The following is a 22,896-nucleotide window of genomic DNA, read 5'->3' as shown; positions in this document are numbered from 1 at the left end:
AGAGTTTTTTTACCTTTGCTCTTACATTAGTTTGTGGTTGCTTGTTTTTTGTTTGTTCCATAGTGTTCAGGCACAAACTGATGTCAGTATGAACACAGGTTATAATTATTATTTTTAAATCTTACAGTCAGCTCACTATTTTATGCCTGCACATGGAGGATTTCCCTGTGACGTAGGTTTGTTGATCCTTAACTTACCATTTTTTGCTCCTTCAGGAGTCGCCAGTGCTGGGTGCAGCTGACAAGGGCCCCCTGAGCTGCTCCTGGCATTGGCTGTAAAAAATCTTTGGGGAGGGAGGATGGGGCTGTTAATTCTTGGTACTTTCTATTGCAAAATGCTTTGGGCAGTGATCAGCAATGCTTCCTGCCAGCTGTCCCCAAGATGTGCTGTAGGTGTGAGTCAGAGTGGCTGGCACAGGTTGATGTCGGGGGTCAGGGCTGCAACTGTTCTGCTTGGGATGCGATGACCTCTGCAAAAGAGCTAATGATGATCCTCCTCTTGCTGGTGCTGCGTATGAGTAAGCCTGCCTGTGCAGATTCATCTGATGTACGATTTGACTTTGTAGTCTGAAATTAGCAGGGATAAAGTCCTCTAATGTACTTGTGTTACGTAGGAACTCTGGAGGGAATTCATAAAATCCGATGAGAACAATCGCATTTGCTCTGATGCAAGCTGCCTCCAGAACAAGTCCTCTTTGTGTTGCTGCCTGCGGGCAGGGCCCTGGGTACGGGCAGGGAGCTGCCCTCTCACACCCGCTGCCAGCAGGGTGGGCTTGGGACCTGGGCTCAGACCAGTACGGTGTCAGCAGCCAGACCCGGAGCACCGGGGGGCACATATAATGATGAAACCCCAGGTGGAACGGGTGTTGCTGTAGGAAGGTAAGGGACAAACCTGTCCCCTGTCCCTTGCGGGCCTTGGCCGGCGCTGCTCAAATCCTTTTGCCAATATTGTCTGAGGATTAGTGGAGACCATGCCAGCGCCGCAAGGCAGCGAGGGGGCTGGGAGCTTCCCGGGCCTGCAGCAGTACAAGGCGGGGAGTGGGGGCAGAGATGACTTTTTTTTTTTTTTTTAATTACTATTATTGGTTGCTTTAAAAGATGAAAGAGCGAGCTGTCAGGAGGAAAAATCTCCCTCACCTGCACTTTGCTCTAAATCACGGGCGTCCTGGTCCAGACTGTGTCCTCAAGGGTTAAAGAGGGGGCGACCCAGGCAGCCAGTCTCTCTTGAATGACATCTTGCAAAGTTCAAGAGCAGGTTTGTTTTCCTTCCATGCTGTGCTGCACAAATCCCTCGGAGCAATTCCTTGTGTTTGTGGAAAGGCGGTTGCGTAACTGCCGGCCTGGGACACCGGGGTGGGAGCGGAGCTCCTGCGGCCCCCGCCTGCCCGCAGCCCTGCCAGAGCGCCTGGGCTGCTCGGGGACAGGAGCGGGACGAGCAGGTTACGGGTCTGGGGAGGGCACGTGCGGGTGCCCAGGGGCTGCCTGCCCGGCAGGGCATGGTGAAGGAGTAACGGGGGAGCAGCAGCCAGGCTGGGAAAGAGGCTGGAAGGCTTTTCCGTTCCTGCTTTTCCTCCAGGCGGCACCGGGCTGACCTTGGAGCGGCAGCTCTGGGGATGTCCCGTCTGGGCCAGGGCTGGCAGCGGAGGGTGATGAAGCAGCCAGTGTCTGCGCTGCTGTGAGAGAGAACCTCCAGCAGGCTCTGGGGTGCGTGTGCCATGGGAAGTTGGTGCTTCTGCCTCTGCAGAAAGCGCTTTCCCCTCCGGGGACAAATCCTGCCCTCACTGCGTGTGCTCTGAGCGCTGCTCCCCGCCGCTCTGGGCCTGCTGGGCAGCAAGCTCCCCGCTGGCGGTGCCCGCAGCGACGCTGGGAGGGGGCAGGGGCTGGCTCCCCACTCTGTCCCAGGGAGCGCTGAGCCCCGGCAGAGGCACCTCCGTGGGGCAGCCCTGCGGGCGGGAGGACGGGGAGCTGGGGCACCCCACGCCCTGGCCTGGACACCCCACTCTGCGGTTGCCGCAGCCTGTGCTGGGTGGAGGATGATGCTGAGCGCACGTCCCTGTTCCTCACGGCTCCCCTGTGTCTGGTCTCCTCCCTGGCTGTTTCCTGATGCTCGGAGGGGACCCACCTTTTCCTGCCAGCCGGGCCCAGCGAGGCCAGCGCCCGGGCAGCTGCAACGCGCTGGCCCTGGCCCCGTGCCGGGGGCTTCACTGGGGCTGGTAAGTGGCAGCACCTGGTCCAGCCTGGCTGGGCCCTGCCCCCCCCAGGTACCCACATCCCTGCTTCCCCACTGCCTCCCCTGCGTGATGCTGTGCCCTTGGGCTCGCGGGGAGCTCTCCTGATGTAAACAGGTCACTTCTAGCCCAAAACTGGGGTGGCTGTGGGGAATCGCCATGGGTCAGCTGGCCAGAGATGAAACACATTCCTGTGGCTGGTGCCGGCTGCGCCAGTGAATTGAGCTCGGCTTTGATGGTGAGGCACTGGGGACAGGGACGGGGGGCTGAGCGAGGTCCGTGGACCTGCCAGGGCATTTCAGTAGGTGGTCTCCTAAGCATAGGGCTGGGCAGGGCAGAAGCAAGAAGAGGCAAGGGACAGCCCATGCACCCCCAAAGAGGACACCTTCATTCCTACACTGTCCTTGTCATCTCCTGCTGCCTCTTGAGTAGCTGCTGGACTTCTTCCCCCGAGCCGGGTCCCTGCCAGCAGGGAGGGACACACAAATGGCTTTTATGGAACAAGAGCAAAATATTTCCTTGTGGTCGGGCAGCAGCATCCCCACAGGGCAGCAGCGGCCATATGTTGCTGTGACTCATGCCCAAGGGAGAGCAGCACGCTCACCCCATGGCCCCAGGGCTGTGAAGTGCTTGGGCCCCAGCAAGGCACAGGGCATGTTCCACTGCCCCAAGCCTTGCTGGGGACATGGTGGCTCCCGGTGCACAGGGGTGGAGGGACTCTGTGCCCCCGCGCCTCTATGGTGCCCACTGCCCCAGAGACAGCGGGTGCTGTGTGTGGCTCAGCAGCTGTGCCTGCACCGTTTCTAGCGATGCTGAGGTCAAGTTTGTGTAACTAGACAGTAATAAAACGGGTTTTAAGTTATTGCTATGGTGATGCCATGGCAGAACTGGGGGTGGGTGTCTGTCTGTCCTGCATTCTTGGTGCAGGGCACCGAGGGTCCCAGGCTGCCACTTGAGCAGCTGCAGTGGTGCCCAGCCTGGAGCCACCCAGGGCAGAGGGGACCAGGAATGGCTCGTGTCCCTGGCTGGGAGCTGCCAGGGCGAAGCCACCTTCCCTGAATTGTATGGAAATGAGGGTTGGCTTGAGGGGCTCCTGCAGCTGCCTCTTGCCTGGCCTTTGCTTGCAGCCTGTGACTCAGCACGGGCAGAGCAAACCCCAGTGGGGTGCTCGGAGCCAGTCCATGCCATGCCATAGCACCCCACTCCTCTAGTGGGGATCCCCATCCTAGCACCCCTCACCTGCCCGCCAGGGCACCCACCCACCTGCCCAGGGCTCCCCCTCAGGCAAGGGGTGCAAGCAGGGACACGGTCCCTGTCCCCCAGCCCTGTGGGCAGCAGAGGGTGATGCTGGTAGGCAGCCTCATGCGATTCGGGCTGGCACCCACCTTGCCAGGCTGCCAGCTCCAGATGAGGCCACAGGCTTTGTCCTCTTTCTTTCTTTCTTGCACCATACCAATGTCCCCACCAGTCAAGCTGTGACAGGCTGTGCTGGCCCTACAGTATCTTTTCAATCTCTCCTTGAGACAGAAGCAGGGGAGCTCCTCTAGCCCGCAGGGCCAGTATCTGCCACTGCACCCCAGGCAATCCCTCGCTTTGTAGCTCTTCCCCGGCCAACATGTGTGCAACGGGGAAAGGAAACAAGAAGGGTGATGTTGGACAACGTGGCATTGGTTTGGTTAGGGATGTAAACCCGAAAGTGCGTCTCCACCCTGGCAGGCCCTGCGATGGGAAGGATGGTGCAGGGAGCCCGCGGTGTGGTGCCACACTGCCATGCACCCTGTGCTCCCACTACCAAGCACCTTAGCCCAGGTGTCCCCCTCTCTTCTCTCACCATGCTGATGCCTTCTGTCTGCACCCCCCAGGTTTATACTACAGGCAAGGTGGGGCAAGGTGCCTGGCTGCTGAGCTGGTGGCAGGAAAAGCAATATTCCCCTGGCACTGCAGCCTGCAGAGCTGCCCCGGGGGGAGAGCTGGGAAGGGGCCGTGCCAGCAGGCAGAGTGTGCTGCGCGGCAAGGGGCTCATCGGGTCAGGATGTGAGCAGAGAGCTTAACAAAGAACATGGTGCTGCTTGTGCAGAGCCAAAGAGCTTGTTTTCCCGAAGCAGAGCTGCGGGGCAGGCTGGGCTATGTGCTCTTTGCCTTGCAACTTCCAGCACCTCAGTCCTTTCCCACAGCATTCCCCCAGTCCCCCCACCACCATCCCTCAACTCTCCCGACCTTCTGTCTTCTTCATTTCCAGGAAGCTCAGCTGTTGGCAGGAGCTGGCTGCTCCTTCCTCCCAGCCGCAGGAGGGGCCTGGGCCCCTGCCAGCCCCGCTGCTGGCTTCGTGCAGGACGGGTTGTGCCAGGAGTCCTGTGGACACCTCAGCCTGGTGGGCAGGTGGAGCAGAGCGGGTCCCAGAGCCACCCAACACCCCAACACCTTCAGCTCTTCTGTGCGTTGGACTCAGCCGGCAGAGCAGCTCCTGGCTGGTGTTTTTGGGCTCGGCACGGAGCACCGCGTCCCTGGCTCCTGCCTGGCAGAGCTGCCTCCTTCTGCGGCTGGCATCAGCTCTGGTTCTGGGGCTTCTCCCGTAAGGGACCAGATGTAGCTGAGGGGTGAGGTCTCCTGCAAGCAGTGCTGGTACATGCACTGTGCAGGCTGGACGTGGGGCTGCGCTCCCCACCGCCAGCCACTCCGGCTTGCTCAGGGCTGTGTACGTGGCATGGGGCACAGAGCTGCCCAAACCTGTCCCTGCCTCCCGTGTGCGAGCCCAGCTCCACGTCTCGCTGGGGAGCAGGGATGTGCACGTGTCCTGAGTGCCAGCCGCCGTGGCGCAGCCACCCAGTCCTGCGCAGTGCCCGGCTGCCACATGCACTGGGGTCTGGGCTGGCCTGGCCGTGGGTGAGCAGGCAGAGCACAGCCCCATGCCTCATGCAGCTCGCCCTCCTGCTCTGCTGCAGCGGTGCCTCTGGTCCACAGCAGCCTTGGAGCTCTCCCACCTGCAAACATCCTTCCCAAGAGGAGGTGGCCGGACCAGCTTCCAGCAGAGCTGCAGGAGCTGCTGGCAGTGTCCCTGGAGCAGGTGAGGGCACGTGGCACTGCGGAGGGGCTGGGGCTGCTCCCACCCTGCCAGTTGTGCCATGAGGTAGCAGGAGTGAGACTGGGCCCCTCCTGCCTGTAACGGGCTGGGCACTGTCCCCTCCCCAGGTGGTCCCACTCCACTCAGCACGGTGGCAGGATTGTTGCTGGCAGGGGGGGTGTCTCGACGCATCCTGTTGGGGGGGGGGTTCCATCTACAGCCTTTTAATGAGGTTTTCCAGGAAGAAGGGCTGCCAAGGACATTGGGAAATTAGGGCATAGCCAAGAGACATCCCAGTGCCTCCCCATCCAGCTCATGGACACCCCCAGTCCCTGCAGGACGTGCTGACGGTGTTGTTCCTGGAGCCACGGGCACAGGGTCCCCACAGCAACCCCTACCCCATATGACTTTTTGCCCAGATAGGGCTGGCGGGAGTACAATAGTATTTGTATACCTAAAAGTAGAACGATTGATCCCGCTGCTGTTTTGCAACATGTTGACAAGCAGGCAGTGCACAATTATATAAGTCTACGTGGAGCTGGCAAGTTTGTGTTTCAATCATATGAGTGCTGTTGTGCAATGCTTCCCCTCTGCGGCCCCGGAGGAAAGCGGGTGCGTGGGGGGGCTGCCGGCGCTTCGGCAGAGGCTGCCATGCGTGTGCCGAGCCCCTCAAGCACTTACGGTGGTCCTGGTCCCCACGGCTCTGAAGGCAACGGATGCAAACATTATTATCTGAGGTCTCCAGTTCAACTTTAAAAATCACCCACAAATGACGCAGCGGGATCCTTGCTCCTTGCCCCTCCCTGTCCACGATAAAGCACCCAGCACTTGCAGTTTGGACCTGATTCCTCAGCAGCAGGAGTCTGTCCCGGGCTCCCAGCACCCTTGGAGACTCTTTGCCCCTGGTGCATCATACGTGGGTGCAGGGGGGTTTGCAGGAGCCCTTGCAGAGGAAATTCGGGCCCCTTCTCGGTCGCCAAGTGGCAGAGCCAGCGCGCTGTGCCAGGCAGAGGGACAGGCCAGGGTGCCACCACCGTTGTGTGGGAGGTAGGTGCCTGCATCCCCACCGCTGCCTCTGCCTGCTGGCACCGCCGGTGCTGAGCACTCCGTGGCATAAAGGGCCGTTATCCCGGCACAGAGAGGAGCTGGGCTGGCGCCGGGGAGCGGGGCTCACCTGGGCAGGGGTAGGGCTGCAAGCAGACCCTGAGGCCGGGCAGATGTTGCAGCCGAAGCCGGGGCAGGCTGCGATGCCGTGGGCAGGCGGGGGGGGAGAACGCAGCCCCATGGGATCCCGGTAATACCGAGCGATAACCCCACAAGCGAGAGGTTTGCCCCCCGCAGTGCTGCTCCCCGGCTGCCCGCCCCTTGCCCGCTGCGAAGCTCACCGTGTGCCGGGAGCGGAGCCTGGCACGGAGGGGCCGCTGGCACACAGGGGCTTTGGGGACGTAACGGCGCTGGCTGGTGACATACGGGACGCGCAGGGGCGGGGGCTGCCCCGGGGCACCCGGCCGGGCTGGGACAGCTTGGGGGCGGGGGGCACCGCTGTTCGGCCCGAGCGCGGCGGCCGGGTGGGCCAGCGCCGGGGGGCGCGGCGGGCAGGGGGCGGGAGCGCTGACCCCCGGGAGCCGGCAGGGAGCCGGGCGAGGCCGTGATGGGGAGGAACGGCGGGACACGGACAGGCGGACGCTGGGGAGGCGGCGGCGCTGAACGCACCCTGCCGGCGGTCCGTCCCCGCGGGCCCGTCCCGGGGATCTGTCCCCGGGGGTCCCTCCCCGCAGTCCGCCCGGCCCCGGGCCGCCCCGACCCCCCGCGGGACCCCGCCGCGGCCGCCCCGGCGACGCTCCGCGGGCCGCTGGTGCCCCCTGCCGCGCGGCTCGCGCGCTCCCGGGAGGCGGCGGGGGGCGGGGCGCGGCGGGGCGGGGCCGGGCTGCCGGGACGGCGGAGGCGACGGGAGAGGCGGCGCCGCTCCGCCAGGGGGCGGTAGGGGGCGGTAGGGGGGGGGGGGCGCGGCGCGGCGGCGACGACGTCCCGGGGCGGGGTCCCGGCGGGGGCGGGGCTGGGGCCGTGCCGGGCCGCGGCGGTCGGAGGTGCCGGTGCCGTCGCCATGTACCGGGCCCTGTACAGTTTCCGCTCGGCCGAGCCCAACTCTCTGCCCTTCGCCGCCGGCGAGACCTTCCTGCTGCTGGAGCGCAGCAACCAGCACTGGTGGCTGGTCACCCGCGCCGGCTCCGGCGAGACGGGCTACGCGCCGGCCTCCTACCTCCAGCGGCTGCAGGTGGGCCGGGCCGGGCTGCGGGGCCCGCACCGAGCGGGCTGGCGAGGGGCGGCTGTGCCGGCCGCCGGGTGCGCCGCCGGGGCTGGGGGTCCGCCGGGGCTGGGCAGTCAGACCACCCCCGGTGCTGCTCTGGGGGGCGTGATGAGGGGGACCCTCCCCCCGGGAGCCTGCGCGACTGCCGGTGACCCCGGAGTCTCCCCGCCAGCAGCCCCGGCTGGTGCCCGCAGGTGCTGTAGCCATCTCCCGCTGGCCGCGGGGGTTTCCGTTCGCCTGGCACCCCAGGACCGAGGGGGTGACCGTCCCCCCCGCACACCGTGACACCGCCGGCACGCCTGTACCGGCCCGGGCACAGCCGCTGCGGTGGCAGCAGTTACAGCCAACACGGGTAGCGACAGAGAGCCTGAGCCCAGGTGGTGCCAGGAAGCAATTCTGGGGCTGGCCCCCACCTAACGGGGGGCGGGGGGGGGTCCGGCCATGAGCTCGGGGGAGAGGGGCTGCTCCTGCCTTGTGCAGGGCAGGGGGCTGCTCAGTGGATGCTTCTGAGGGACAGTGTGGCTTCTGAAATTAAAGCAGGCCTTTCATATATGGCTAATTCGTGGGGGTCTTATATCCATTCGGGCCTTGGGGTAGCCGTGGGAACAGCATCCTGAGGACTCTGTGCATCAGTGGGTGTGTAAGTGTGTGCAAACGCGGTGAGTGTTACAAACGGCCCTTTTGGACTCCGGCTGGAGATGGTGCTGAACCCCGTTATCCCAGCGTGCTGCCGGTGCTCCTTCCCGTGCCGCCGAACCCTGGCTGAGCAGTCACGGCCGGTAAGGGAGCGCGGGTGCGTGCGGCTCCGTGCGCCTGGCATCGCCTGGGCAGCGCCTGCGTGCCGGTGGCTCTGCCAGCTGCTGGGCTCTGAGCCGGCCTGCCCGCCGGGCTGGGGCTCTCCTGCCACCAGGATGGCCTGGCGGGAGGGGACATCTTGTGCATCGCTAAGCCCTTAAGCTGTTTACAGGCGCTGTTTAGTTGCAGACCAAAGACCTTATTAAATGTCTAGATTTTAAAATGCCACGGTGGCGTTGCTCCAGGCTGCTGCTCATGGGGCTCCTCTCTGCAGTCCCCTGCTTCATTTGCTTGTGTGGCGTGACGTCTTCCCGCTGCTGTGGGTGCGGGAGCCTTCTCCCAGGCTGCTGGGAGACAGAGCAGCCTTCCTGCATCCCTCCACCTTGCTTGCTTGTACCAGTTTTGAGACCTTACAGGAAAAGCATTTCTTCCCTGACTTTACATGCATTCCTCTGGTTATCTTTTGCTGCAGCCTGCCAGGCTGACTTTTGACAGTCTGTTAGTAAGGCACTAATATTAAAGCAGCATCGCTGGTGACTTTGTGAGCCCTCTCCTCTAGTTCAGCTGTAACTTTCCTAAATGCCCCTAGACCTCTTCACAGGAAACAGAAGAGCCTTCCCTGCATCCGCTCATCTTTTTTTGGCCATTAGATTTCCGGCACCTGTACTTGCCTAATGATGCATGAGGCAGCAGGATCTAATTTGCTGCTCTGCGGTTGTGGTAATGCTGTGTCTGTGCCTGACTTTCTACTGATGCGTCCTGCCAGCTCCAAAGAACTGATCTGAAGTCAAAACCTGCCTTTATTCAAGGGAGGAGGCATCTGCTCACTGAAAGCTTGTTTAAGACCGTTTGCTGAATGTCCAGGATGAGTGCAAACAATGTGTCACCCAGTTTTGGTTTAATAAGGACACCGAGACTAATTAGTGATGGCAGTTTGGGAGGCAATTAATGCTGCCCCAATCACAACAGAGGGAAACCACAGCTAATGATTAGTGTTAGCGTGCTTAGCACGGAGAGAGAGTGGCCAACAGGAGTCACCATTGTAAAAGTAAGCCTTGGGCTTTGTTAGCAGTGCAGTCAGGTTCCAGGTGAGCAATAGGCTGCACAACAGTCGCAGCCAACAGCAGCAAATCTCCCAAAAGCCGCTTGCAGCAGCACTCTGAGAGGATGCTCACAGGAGAGGCTCGGACTGCTGTTGCTACTGCCATCCGCTATTAGGAGCTTCAGCTTTATTCTGAGCTCCTCCTGATTTTCAGGTTTTTTGCTCAGCTTTCATAGATATGGAAAATTCATGCCTTGGCTTTTCTAGAGGAAGAAATAATTCCCATTTATTATTTAAAGCTTATTCTTGGATGATGGCTTTTTATTGCAGATGTGGCAGAATTTTGTACTGAAATCCTTGTGGCTCAGTGTTGCTACTAAAAGAGGGTTAGTTTGGGGGGGCACAGAGGGGGAACAACCACACAAACACATAATGCCTCTAAGAAACAAGTTAGGGCCAAGCCAGGGCACCGGAACGTGAAGCTGATGTGAAGTTAATTTGGGTCAATTAGAAACGCCTAACTTAAGCCGATTTTGCTCCTCTGTAGTTCCCTTTGAGCTCTGTTGTGGGTTATTAAGAGTGGTTTCAAGTCAAGTGCCATTCTGGGGATAGATGGTGAAGCCATGCAGCGGCAACAAGGAAGGATGGGGCTGCGTGCTGCTGAACGGGGGCAGCTCGTGCGCCGCAGGCCGTGACCTGCTCGCTGAAACGCCGGCCTCGCACACGCTGGAACCCTGGCTTGGCACACCCGCGGTGGAGGTCTCGGGTGGCAGTGCCGGTAGGCATGGTGGTAGCAAGCAGAGCCGTAACAAACTTGGGGGCTGGCAGGTGCTGCTGCTGAGACAAGTGAGAACATGTACCCAGCGCTGCACCGGCCGGTAACAGCACGGCGTGTGGGATAACTGCCTCCAGCTATTGACAGAGCAAGAGGCAAACGCTAATATCTAATGCGAGGCAAATAGTGCTGCAGCGCAGCGAAGCTGTCGGCATGAGCTCCGTGGCTTCTGATTGAATGGAAAGGTGCCCGTCAGCATGAGGTTGGTCTTTTGTCTCCGGCTGCGTGCTGATGCTTAAGCGATGTATGAGTGGCAGAAATATGTGAAGGTTAAATTGGAGCTAAGGGTGTCCTCTGGAGCCAGCCGGTCACGGAAGGCAGGCCTTTCAAAGCTCTGTGTGGAGCTGTGAAAGATTGAATTCAGAAAGCTGCCTTAGGAGCAGGAGGTTCACTCGGTGTCAGGAAGGGACAAACGCTGAGTCCAGCAAATAATACGGGTCCTTCCTCTGGGTGAGATAGCCTGTATGTTGCTGTCATTAGGATGGGACATGTAATTTTGTAATTGTGCCTGGAGTGATTCCACCTTTGGGTGAAGGTTTGGGGCTGTGCTGCGGCACCACAAGGAGCACGAAGCAAGTGACTATCCTGGAAGATGCCAAACTACAGGTGATGCTTGGCCTGCCAGAAAAGCTTATCTGCTCTGGTCCCAGTGGTTCAGGGAGCGGGGCAGGGGCTGAGGTGGTGGTTTGCTTCTGGCTTTGGGACCCGTGTAAGGGAGCAGCAGTCTGCTTGACTGGTCTTGCCTTGTTTCTTGTTTGCGCTGACCCAGGCTGTATTCCCCATCGATGGAATTGTTAATATTACATGCCGAGGAGGGGAATGGCAGCCATAAAATGCTGTATTGGTAGGGGTGTGAAAATAAGTGCTAAGTTGCAGGGAGATGTTTCCTGGTGAAGTGGGAATGGTTTTGCATGCTGGCTGCTGCAAATCAGCTGCTCAGCTGTATTAAGCTGTTAGGATTTAGCTTTGAAAATACTATTAATAGCCTTTTACAAAATGACTTGAAATGTATTTGAAATAACTGAAAAAAAATGTTTGCAACATGGGTTTGGGTTCTCTGCTCTGCTGAGGCCTTTGGTAGGTCAGACTTTCACCTTGTACCTCTGGAGGAGCAGGAAGGGGGCTCTCTGTGTGGGAAGGTGTGTGTGCTGATGGCTGGGAAGCTTTGCACCGTCTGGTGAGAAAACGGACCCAGGTGAGAGTGTAACAAGCATTTTAAGGATGCCTTGGATTGCTGTTTGCTGGGGTTTTTTCTACAAGAATAAGCAGGCATGCGATAAAACTCAGGGACTGCTTTGTGCAGCCTAGCAACAACTTAAAATTCTCCTGCAGCATCACCAAGTGCAGAGTACAGGTAATCCTGGCCAGGCAGGCACAGAAATGGTGTTTCACCTCCCAAGCTGCAACGAGAGTTTTCCGAAGGAGTGGAATTTGAGTGCTCTGTGTTTGCAGGAAACCCCTTTGTGCTGTAGCATTGACACGGGCTCAGGATTGGAAGTGCTTGGTGCAAGCAAGGTAGCGCAGGAGCTGCCTGTCCATGCAGACCAGGGCTCAAAGCACAGGTCTGGCAGCTTGCACCGTTCCTGGAGCCTGGTCCAGCATCCTATGCCTGGCCCCGTGGTCCAGCCTTTCCCTGTGCCGCCGCTGCTCTTGTCGTCCCTGCTCTCAATTCGTTCAGTTCACCGGCTTGCTGGAAAACTCGTTTCTAACCTGGCTGCTTTTCTGCCAGGATAGCAAATGCGTTATTTCTGTGATGGAGCAGCCTGTGCTGAGGCTGCTGCCAGTGTGGGACCACTGGGCAAGCAGCGACCTGTGGTAACTCAGGTACTGTCAGACCTTTCATGCTAGTGTGGAGATGACGATGATGATGTGGAGCACAAAATCGGTTGCATGGTGTCAGTCAAATGATCAGGTGTTCTGATAGCAAATCTCCAGTCACTGGAAACTGAGCTTTGGCAATTGTGCTTTGCTGTAAGAGTTTCTCCCTCCATCTACATAAAATCCAGCTTTAAGCAGGGTGCTCCTGACCCTGGCAGAGTTCCTCCTGTTGCTCCTGAGCAGAAGGTGGTATTGTGCAGGCTGTTGTACAGACCATCTCCTGCAGATTTGACGGAGCTTTCAGTGGGCATCAGAGCTTAATTGCAATACTTGCAACAGATCCTGAATAAGTGCTTAGGCTAAAAATAAAGTTTTATTTTGGAGAATAAACAGCTGGTAGTGCTTTGCAGCTGAGGCTGCATTTCTCAACACATGCAAGAAAATGAAAGAATGAAACATTTTTCTCTGGGCTGTTGCAGTAACAGAGATGCTATCATGTCAGAGCTGCTAATGCTTTGAGGTGAAGTTTTATTGTTGAGACTAAATTACACAGTCAGGGGAATTATAACCATTTCTAATTACTGTAGCTGAAGACTTGAAATTTTAGCCAGAAGTTCTGCAGTTTTTCACAGATCAGAATGATTAAAGTAGAAATACGCTAACAATCTTTAGCCTCTATTTTCGCTTGGCTGTGAAGAAATGTTCTTCTCACTTCTACTCTGATTAAAAATAATTAGGCTTTTTTATATCACATAAAATTTGCCTTTGTGATCTGGATGTCCATGTATGGGCAATATTGGCAGCCTGGGCTTATTGTTCCTGCAGCCGCCTAATGGCTGAGCATGGCTGGAGTGACACTGGTGGACATGTGGATGGTCCTGGTGGGTTTGCTTTGGGCTGGAAGCGTTAAGCCTGTTTCAGGGTTGAACAACGTGAAGGCTGTCTTGGTCAAAAGTGAGCAAGCAGTAGAGAGACGTCTTGAGAGCCCATGTCCGCTTTTGAGCGATGTGTCTGTGGCTCTGCCTTGGAGAAAGAGCAAGGTGAGGGGCCAGACTGGAAAGAAGAAATGTGCCATTTTCTTCTAGGACTTTGGAGAGGCACTTGCCCGGAGCTGATAGACACAGTCTGGTTTCCAGCTTCTCTGTGGGGTTGCAGTGTCTGCCAAGTCATTTGCACCCCTGCTTTCTAGTGCTGGCCTTGCCGTGAGCATTTTGCTGTATTGCACAAACAATTACCTGCTGTTTTTTAATCTTGCAATTTTACTGATCAAATTTGTGACTTTTTTGGGGCTGCCTGCTGTATGTTTTTTGAATGCTTTCCACCAGGAGAAGATGGCTAGACTTCCTTCCCTGGTTTACATCTGGAAGGTGATCAACTTCTCATTGCAAAGGGAAGAACTGCCAGTTTTGAACTAGAAGCATCTGTTCAAAAAGGCTGGCGAGGTGCTGATGCTGGAGGACAGCAAATGCAGACAGACACCCTTCCTCTTGCCCCATTTGCAGGAAAAAGGCTTTAGTAATAACTGCATTGTGTATTTATTGAGCAAGATGCTTCTGTGATTAACATATGGGCATCTGGATTCTGTTCAGATCTGCCACCAGCTCGCTATGGGACTTCATGTAACTGGCTTTCTTTGCTAGACCTTGTTCCCCTGCCCATAAGTGAGGATACGGGCAAGAGGCCCCACAGGGGGGTTGTGGCTCAGCAGAATTTCTCATTAATGGTGAAATTTAATTGATGCGAACTTAAGCTTATAAACACCAGTTGGCCCACGGGAAAGTAAGTGTTGATGGCTGCCCCGCAGCATCAGTGTGTATCTCTAAAATAACGGTGCTAATCAAGTCAAGCTGGTGGATGTGCAACACAACAGGTCTGCTGGAAGGTGTCCCAGCTTCAGCCATCACTGCGTTCCCATCCTCAGGAGATCAGTCTTGTGCTGTCCTCGCCTTGAGCAGGGAGGGCATCAACAGCTCAGCCTCAGCTGCGCTGTCGGAGCTGAAGGGGGTCGGCAGATGTGTTTGAACATCTCTGTGCTTGCCAAGCAGCACCTGCTCTGTGTTTGCGCACCTCTGCTCATGATCCCACTCTCGTGGTTCCTTCCAGGATTTCCAGCATCCCATCAGGTGAGCTCTTAGTAGGAAAAAAAATAAACAACCCCAAACAAACAGAGGAGAGGCTTGTATTGAAACCAGTAAACCAGAAAGTTCATGGAAGTTAATTATTTTTTTATTTCTTTTTTTGGTGATTGTTGCTCTGTGTGAAGTACAGAGGGAGCAAGACACTGAAGAGCAGGGAGGAATTTGTGTTGCTTGTCCCTGGAGAAAAATGTGCCGGTGTTACTAGTGGTGGGAAAATAATGTGAAGAGTCCTCCTCTGTGCAAGAGAAGGGTAACCTCCTCTACACTAGGGAAGGCTTTGACAAAAGTGTTTTTGAAAAAAAAACCCAACACCCACCTATATCCTGGTTTTGACAAAAGCCTTTTTGAAAAAACCAAGCAACTATATCATGGTCACTGGCTGACCTAAGAAGATCCTTTGCGAGATCTGGGGCATATTAGTGCCTGTGGGGAAGGTCAAACCCCATGGTGTAAACCTGGTATTTACATCTGTCAGTGGCTGAAACATGGAAAACAGCTGAACCCGTCTGTTGAAGTCATTAGGAGAGCTCCGGTTCTGGAACAGAAGCAGCCTCCTCTTTTTCTTCCCTTACTTATGTACATCTGAGCTATACATAAACAAACAGAATTTTTAAGAGCATCCAAGCCTCACTCCCTCATGAACGATTTAAACTTTGTCGTTCCCAGGCAGGGTATGTGTTCAGCATATGAGCTGTCAGTCTGGGCACTGGAAAAAGAATGAATTCCAGAATGGGTTTGTAAGGAGGGAAGTGCAAGCAGCCTTAGCGTGCAACTGTAGCATTAGATAGTCTGCAAGAAAATTAGACTTCACAGATACTGACATCCTACGTAGCCAATGCTATAAACAAAATTTTACAAGCCACAGGTTCTAACAGAGCTCTGTGCGCAGAGATTTTTACATGAAAATGCATGTGCATTGCATTTCTTCCAGAGAGAAAACCTGAAATCAAGGCTTTCTTCTCGGCCACAGCAGTAACGGTTGGCTCAATTTCTTTCACTAAAGAGGTGCATTTGTATGTGGCCTTGCGAGGGCTGGGAGCATTTGCTGTTGGACCAGGAGATCAGCCCCAGTTCACAGGCTCTTGCAGACCTGCTCTTTTTTCCCACACCTGATCCCTTTCTCACGGCGCGCACCCGGTGCCGTGCCGAGGACGGGGTAGGGCTGCCTGTGCTGGACAGTGTTTGGTGATAGCAAACGTGGTGGGGGCTGCTGCGGTGCCACTGGGGAGACGTGCTGGTCCCGCTGGGCTGGTGACACGCTGCCACCCAGCCTGGCTGGTGCCACCTTTGCTGAGGTGCTGCGTGCAGACCGCTGTGCTAGTGGGTGCTGACTTCTGATGGGGAAGGAGATCCTGTTTCCAGGGCCTGTCTCGCGAGTGGAGATGACAAAGCTGTGTCATCTCCTGCGAGACCCAGGAAAAATGATTGAGCTCGATGCTGGGGCTGTTCCTGAGTGCTTCTGCTAATGGGCTGCAGGAAGCAGTTTGGTTCCTGTGCTGAGGCAGGTAGAAATGGATGGTGGCACTATTGGAGGGCCCCGGGTTGTGGTTTTCCTGTGAGTTGGCATCTGGAGCTGCAGCATGCTTGTTGTATTTAGAGGAAAAATTCTCGTTTGAAAAATGAGTCTGTTGAGTTCTACTGGGAATTCTTTCTGTGGACCCTGACCGCCCTCACTGCCTTTGGTCTTGAGTTGCAGCAGGAATTGTGGTGTGACCCGGTCCTGCTTCTGGAGGAGCATCACTTTGCTTCCCCAGCCAGTGGCTCATGAGTAAACTTTTGACCTTTACACGAGGGGCTTGTCAAGCTTAATTTGTCTTGATTTTTATCGTGTGGCAAAATATTTGATTTTTTTAAAAAAAGGATTTTGAAGCTTTCATGTGAAAAGTGGAACAGAGGACACTATTCATGACTGCGTCTGTTTCTGTCTGCTCCCCTTCACCCTGCATTGCTTTCTTGCCACGGGGATGCCGAGCCCTCTTCTGGTCAAAGCTCCGCTGATGCTAACAGGGAGATAGTTTTGTCCCGAAGTCAAGACCCACCACCCTGCAGCCGGAGAGGAGGGTTACCTTCGTTTTAGCCCTTCTGTGTTCACACCCTGCAAGGCAGAGCCGTTTGCTTGGCTTGCAAGGGAACAAAGCATTAATACTTGTCCCGTTTTAGCATAAAGCTTAAGCGAGAAGGGGAAGTAAAATTTTGGCAGCGTGGGCTTTTCGGAATGGGGTAGGAAGTTCATGGGTTTGTTTTTCCTGGTTATTTGTTTGCCTGTTGAAGTTGTTAAGAAGCAGTAGTTGTCACTTCCTTCCTCCCTGGAAGCTGCATCCTTCCTGATCACTGAGTTGTGGAGTCCGTGTCCTCCCTCCTGTCCATCTGGTACAGCTAAAGGGATGGTGTCACCCAGCTGCGAGTGTGGTGAGCCCGTTCCTCTGACTTGGACTGCCTTTTGTGCTAGCGAGATGTGCTTTTGGAGGGGTGTCTGTGCTGTCACGCTGATGGGGTCCCATCTACGCTGCTTGGTCCCTCTTCCCTGCGCTGGCTGGGGTGGTGTGCGTGAAAGCGGGCTGTGAGATGTTGATTTTTGTGCCTGTGATCTGGAAATGCCACCGTAGGCTGATATTTTAGTTTGTTCAGCTGCTCAAGAGATTTAATTTAAAAAAAAATTAAAAATCAAGCTGTCATACTAAGCATGGTAGATAATTCCAGGCTGTGGGTCATTCCTTGCTAAATCACTAGCTCCAAATTCAGATTAGATCTCTTCTAATTAATAGCTATTATTTCTTGGATTTTTTTCTGGTACAAGTGGAGGCAGTGCCTTGCAGTATGGAAACCCGAGGGCAGGCCCCAGCTCCAAACCTGCTATTATATTGAATAAAAACAAAGGGATAACAGAGAAGATGAGGCAATAGCTGCAAAAATAGACCCTCGCCCACAAGGAGGAGGGTATCGCCTAGAAGCTGGGATGATGCCTTGATGAAAAGGTCTTGAATGCCTTGTCCATGAGGTTTGTGCCAGGGGCGGTACCTCCACAACTGCTATGTTGGGGTGTCATCTCCCACTGTTCCTGCTCCAGCTCCACTGCCCTCAAGCTCGCTGGCTGTGAGGCTGAGCTCAGCCTCTGAGTTGCATCCTCCTTCTCTGGAGGTGGGAAGAAAGCCTTGATGGACCACACAGGCAACTTTCACCCCTCTCATGTGGAAGGTGGAAATGGTGATGGACACGTTGTCAGGGTGGAGGGCTTTCCGTCGGTCGAGTTCAGTGCAGTGTGCTGTGACAGCTGTACAGGGAATGTGAAAGCTCCTGTAAAACCAGATGGCTGCCTAATGAGATCAAGTCGAAGCTCCCCACCAAGCAGACAAACGCAATCTTCCGTGGCCTCTCAGTCTGATGTGGTGACAATTCCTTTTTGTGTAAACTGGGTGAATTCTGTGATTTTCAGGCTGCTTGAAGATACCCTTTTGCCCTCTTTGCCTGAGGAAAGGATATATGTTTGCAGGTGGATGGAGGGGGTACCATGGTTTGAATATCGAATGTGCTGTGCCCAGGTCATAATTGATCCCAACTGACATGCCAGAAGGCAGGTCCACGGTCCCTTTCCCTCTGTGTCTGGGCTTGGCTGTCCCTGGCGAATATTTGGGGAGAAGCTAAAGTATCAGGGCAGCCCATGTTTTTAAGCATGTAAAAAGAATAATTGTGTGAAAACCCAGTACCTCAAGAATAGTGATCATAAAAATTCATTACCTGCTTAGTGCAGAGGCTTAGGGATTTGAGCCTGGCCGAATCAAAGTGTTTGTAGCTGAAGACTTTTTCCATTTGACATCAAAAAAGCAATGTCCCCTGAAGTGCTGGGTTCTAAGTAATGAAGATTTTGTCTGCCCCAGAATCACCTTTATTGACTTCAACTGAAAAATGCACCCCCTTTAATTTGTTTTTTGAATTTCATGTGTCTGTTTTGATTTCATGTGTCTGTCTTTAGCTTGATGAGAAGACACAGCAGCAGCATTGAAATAATAGTGCAGTTATTACCAAGGGCCTGTACACTAGAATTCTTTGCATCAGGGATGGAAAGAAACTCTTCCAGCATCTGGTTTTGGGAAGCATCATCTTGTCTGTGGTCTCGGGCTCCCTTAAAAGCATTGTCCAGTGATATGGGCTGGATCTGAGACACATGAACAGATGTGACCTGGCTGTATTATTGAGCTGTCATGCACAAGCTTAAGGTCTCAAAATGATGTCGAGCTGTGGTGACTTTAAAAGCTTTTAAACACTATTAGTATACTATAAATGGCTGGGCAAAAAAGTTCTCCCAACAAAACTGCTGTTGGCAATGTTTGGTCTCATGTGACTCTTCAGATGTGGAGGACCATGTAGGAGGAGCAACCCCACGCAGCAGCACGGGCTGGGGCTGACTTGCTGGGGGGCAGCTCTGCAGAGAAGGACCTGGGAGCTCTGGTGGGCAGCAGGTCGCCCATGGGCCAGCAGCGTGGCCTTGGGGGCAAGAAGGCCAGTGGGACCCTGGGGTGCATTGGGAGGAGCACGGCCGGCAGGTTGAGGGGGGTTATTGTCCCCCTCTGCTCTGCCCTGGTGAGGCTGTGTTTGGAGTGCTGTGCCCAGTGCTGGGCTCCCCAGTTCAGGAGAGATGGGGAGCTACTGGAGAGGGGCCAGCAGAGGCTATGGAGATGATGAGGAGGGCTATGGAGGCCATGGAGCATCTCCCTTGTGAGGAAAGGCTGAGAGGGCTGGGGCTGTTCAGCCTGCAGGAGAGAAGGCTGGGGGGGATCTCACCGGTGCCTCAAGGGCGAGTGTCAGGAGGACGGGGCCGGGATCCTTTCAGTGGTGCCCAGCGACAGGGCAAGGGGCAGCGGGCACAAGCTGAGACACAGGCAGTTCCATCTGACACGAGGAAGAACTTCTTCACTCCGAGGGTGACCGAGCACCGGCACAGGCTGCCCAGGGAGGCTGCGGGGTCTCCTTCTCTGAGACATTCCAATCCTGCCAGGCTGTGACCCTGAGCAGCCTGCTCTGGGTGAACCTGCTCTGGCAGGGGGCTGGACTAGATCAGCTCCAGCGGTCGCTTCCAACCCCGACCATTCTGTGATTCTGTGACCACCCAAACCTCTCATAGTTGGGCTGCAGAGAGTTATGAGCAGTGAAGGGTGGTCAGCATCGACCTGGAAGAGTCTGGGGAGGGAAATGAATGTGGGAGTGGGACAGGGAGAGATGGCACACGTGGGCTGTGCTAACCACACAGCTCAAGGGTTAGTGTAGCCCCTTGCTGTCGGGCAGCTTCCACCCCATGGTGGCCTTGTGCACTGGATGGGTCCTGCTACAGACCTCCTCCGTGGAGGGACCACCAGCTGGGTCACGTGGAGGTGAGCTGAGTCAGGTCCATCTCCTTTCCTGTGGGATTTGTCCCACTGGAGATGGGCTGGGAAGTTTTCCTGAAGTGGACCAGTTCGCTCCCATTGATGCTGTTGAGCAAGGTGGGTGCTGGCACAGGTGAACGTGGCACGTGGAGAGGTGGGTGCAAGAAATCGGTACTGTAATAACGCACGTGAGCTGGGCACAAGTTTTGCGTGTGAGAAGTGAACACTTCAACAAATGCAGCTTTTCTGATTTACTGCCTCAGGGATGAGGAAAACAGGATTATGGCTGTTCTGCTGCCTGTAGCACAATGTCCGAAGAGGACATTCCCCTCCTGTTCCCGTTTCTTTGTGTTTTCTGGAGGCTCTCTGCCACTCTAAGCTGCAGAGAGAGATGGGATTATAACTTGCAGCTAGAGCAGTAGGCTATTTCTTCCCTGCAGATAGTGCGGGACACTAATGGATTGCTTTTCTTCCATGACTCGCCTCTTCCTTATAGGTGAAATGTCAGCAAATCCAGTTGAACCCTTTAATCTTTTCTTAAGGTAAAAAAAGCCCGCTAAACAAACCCCAGAATTTGTTCTTGAACTAAATCTGGAGACAACAGCCAGTTAGCCTCATTCCTCTGACAAACACAGCTAAACTGGCAATTCTCAAGGTACTTTTGTAGGTCAATGGAAACTGTCAGTCTGTCTAAGTTTTGTAGTACAGAAAAATTGTGTGTTTTCCGCTCCTGCTGTTTGCCAGTCAAAAAGCAACTTGGGAGGCTGCAGGGTCTTTAATTCAGTTTTCTGGAGTGTTGGTTTTTTTTTTTGGCTTGTGCTCTGTGATCACATGCGTAACAGTTGTAGTTGTAAGGCACTGCTGTAGATCTCAATGGTATCTTTATTTATTTTGGGGCATAAGTTAACATTAGCTTTACTGTTGTCCCGATAACGCTTGGTTGCGTTGACTCCCTGGATTTGGTGAGTGGCTGGGTGCTGATTGCTTCAGCAGAAAAATCCACTTTACCAGGAATAAATGTGCTTGCAGGAGCAGCTCTCAGCTAACAAGCACATTGGCATACTTGGATATTTTGTCTATGGGCAATTAGCACGATCTACCTCTTGACAGCACAGCCTGCATGCAGTGTTTCAGCCCCTCTGATGCCTCCTGCCTTGCTGCCCTGCACCTGCATTCTCAACAGTAGTTAAATGGCTTTGCAATAATTAGCTGGCACACCTAACTTCATGTAATTTTTGTGTATACTACTAAGCCAAAAGCATGAGTCGCATTGATAGCACTACTCTGAACGTGTCACAACATATAGCTACTAAAATCCATGGTAGGGGAGCAAGGGCAAAGCCTGTGTTCTTTCAGAAGGAGGTGTTCCTTCTTGCCTTAGCTTTATGACAGCCCACCTGAAAGCAAATGAGCGTTTGAGGGTTGTCTTTCACCAGGAGCCTGGCTGTCGTAGTTCTTGTTTAAATCCCTTAATGAATATTTTGTACCTAGGTTAAGGTCATGAAGGCTGCTGGCAGTTGGAAGGAGGCTGCTGGGACTGGACATGCCGTTCTTCTTAGGTGGGAGACTTGTTTGGGATTCCCACGTTGGGAAGTACTTGCCCAGCACAAGGCAGCTCCTCTACACTGTTGGGAGCTGGTCTGTACAGCCTGAAGGCGTTGGGGAAGTGGTTGGGTATCCTGGGGTTTCCTGGTACTGGTATTTCAAATCCTTGTGCCTGTAGCAAAGCAGGGGCCGTGGACACAAGAGAAATTGCTGGTGAGATCCATATGATGGGAACATCGTATAGAAATGAGGTGTGCTTTTTGGGCACCTACTTTGAAGAAACTTCGTAAGTGTGCTTGGTCTCTTGGGTCCCTGGCCTGAAACACCATTAGCAGAAGTCCTCAAGGATCTTGGTCTACCTGATGTGCCTGGGAGTTGTGTGAAGGGATGATGGTAAAAGGACTGTTTGTAAGTGATCCCTCCACCTTGAAGTGAGTTTTGCTCTGTGGGAATGTGGAGTTACTTGAAGCAATTCTACTCCTGGTAACAAGTACTCAAGGTTTTACCATATGATGGTTTGGGGGTCACTTTATTTTGGAGTAGACCGCAGATATGATCTGATCGCATCACTGTGATAGGCTGCATTTCAGGTAGGAGGCACAAGTAACTTGAGGAGGAATGCTCATTACAGAGGAAAGGGCTGGGTTTTCTGTACGAGTTAATGCGGTTTCTGGTCCAGCCCTGCTGGCTTTCTTTTTATTTTGGGGTTTGCAGGGGGAGTTGCATCCCTTTACGGCAGAAGGGGCAGCGTTCTCTCTGTACGCAGGGTCCAGGACACAGGAAAATTTTCTCGCCGGGCTGTTAACTGGTCCTGCAGCAAGCAAGCTGCCTTTGATCCTTCTAACTGGAATCATCTTTGTTTGGGGAGAACTTTCCAAGGCCTCTTTGCTCATGGTGATGCCAGGCAGGTTTTCTTTGTCGCAGTGACAGCTTTGTGGAAAGGAGCACTAGCTGCACCGGGCCTGGCAGCTCTGATCCCAGTGCTGCTAAAAAGAGCCTGGGGATTTGTGGCTGGTTTACAATTCTGTGCAATTTACATCTGTCCAGGAATAAAACTAGCTGATGACTTGCCTGTGTTTGCCTCGTGAGGATGGAAGCTGTTTTCCCTCATTAATGGCTTAGTAAAGTACATGTGGCTATTCGTACGGCAGGTACCAGAGAGTGACACTTGTTCTCAAATTGCTCATGCCCAAGCCCACAGAATCTGCTCTGCCTTGGCTGGTGACCTGTCCACCTTCCTTGCCCCTTCTCCTCCACGCCTGGCTGGCGTTCCTGGGTTGTGTGCCTGTCCCCCCTGCCAGGTCTGCTGTCCCGTGTTCCCTGGGGCTGAGGCAACAGGTCAGTCTTTTTTTCCAGTCTCCCCTTTCCTGTTAAGTCAGAAAGAGACACTTTATAATTTCTCCATCGTTTTGGGTTTGGACAACACGGTAAATATGTCCAAAGAGCATCACAGCTGCAGTTTTGCCGCCTTCTGTCCCTTGCCAGAAGGTTGGTCACGGGAGAGGGAGGATTTTGGAAGAAAAGCTACTAAACCATAAATTCCCTTGCAAGATGAATCACAAGTTATTACCTCTCTCTCAAACATGCAAGTGCATGCTGTTAAATCAGTGCCAGTCTGTGGCATGCAGGAGGAAAATCCCTTCCAGTTAGTGCACACGTGCACTTCTCTTGCATCTGTCTGTGCATCAGTTGAATTGCCAACTTGTAGTTTTTCCTGCTTGACCCCTGGTGACTTGACTTACCTGATCCTCACGTGCTGGAAATGTA

At 54.6% G+C, this 22,896-nt stretch overlaps 1 protein-coding gene across 1 annotated transcript in view; it reads left to right on the top strand.

Annotated features, from left to right (window-relative positions):
* Window positions 1–7,337: 7,337 nt before the first annotated feature.
* NCKIPSD (NCK interacting protein with SH3 domain) overlaps window positions 7,338–22,896 on the top strand; it is a 53,046-nt gene continuing 37,487 nt past the window's right edge. The window contains 1 exon segment of the mRNA XM_040589988.1: window positions 7,338–7,563. Within this exon segment, the coding sequence (XP_040445922.1) occupies window positions 7,393–7,563 (171 nt within the window). The 5' untranslated portion in view covers window positions 7,338–7,392.

The sequence above is a fragment of the Falco naumanni genome, chromosome 4 (genome assembly GCF_017639655.2).
Source record: "Falco naumanni isolate bFalNau1 chromosome 4, bFalNau1.pat, whole genome shotgun sequence".
Classification (NCBI taxonomy): Eukaryota; Metazoa; Chordata; class Aves; order Falconiformes; family Falconidae; genus Falco; species Falco naumanni.
Note: the sequence above shows the minus strand (reverse complement) of the source record. Positions and strands in the feature narration are given on the sequence as shown.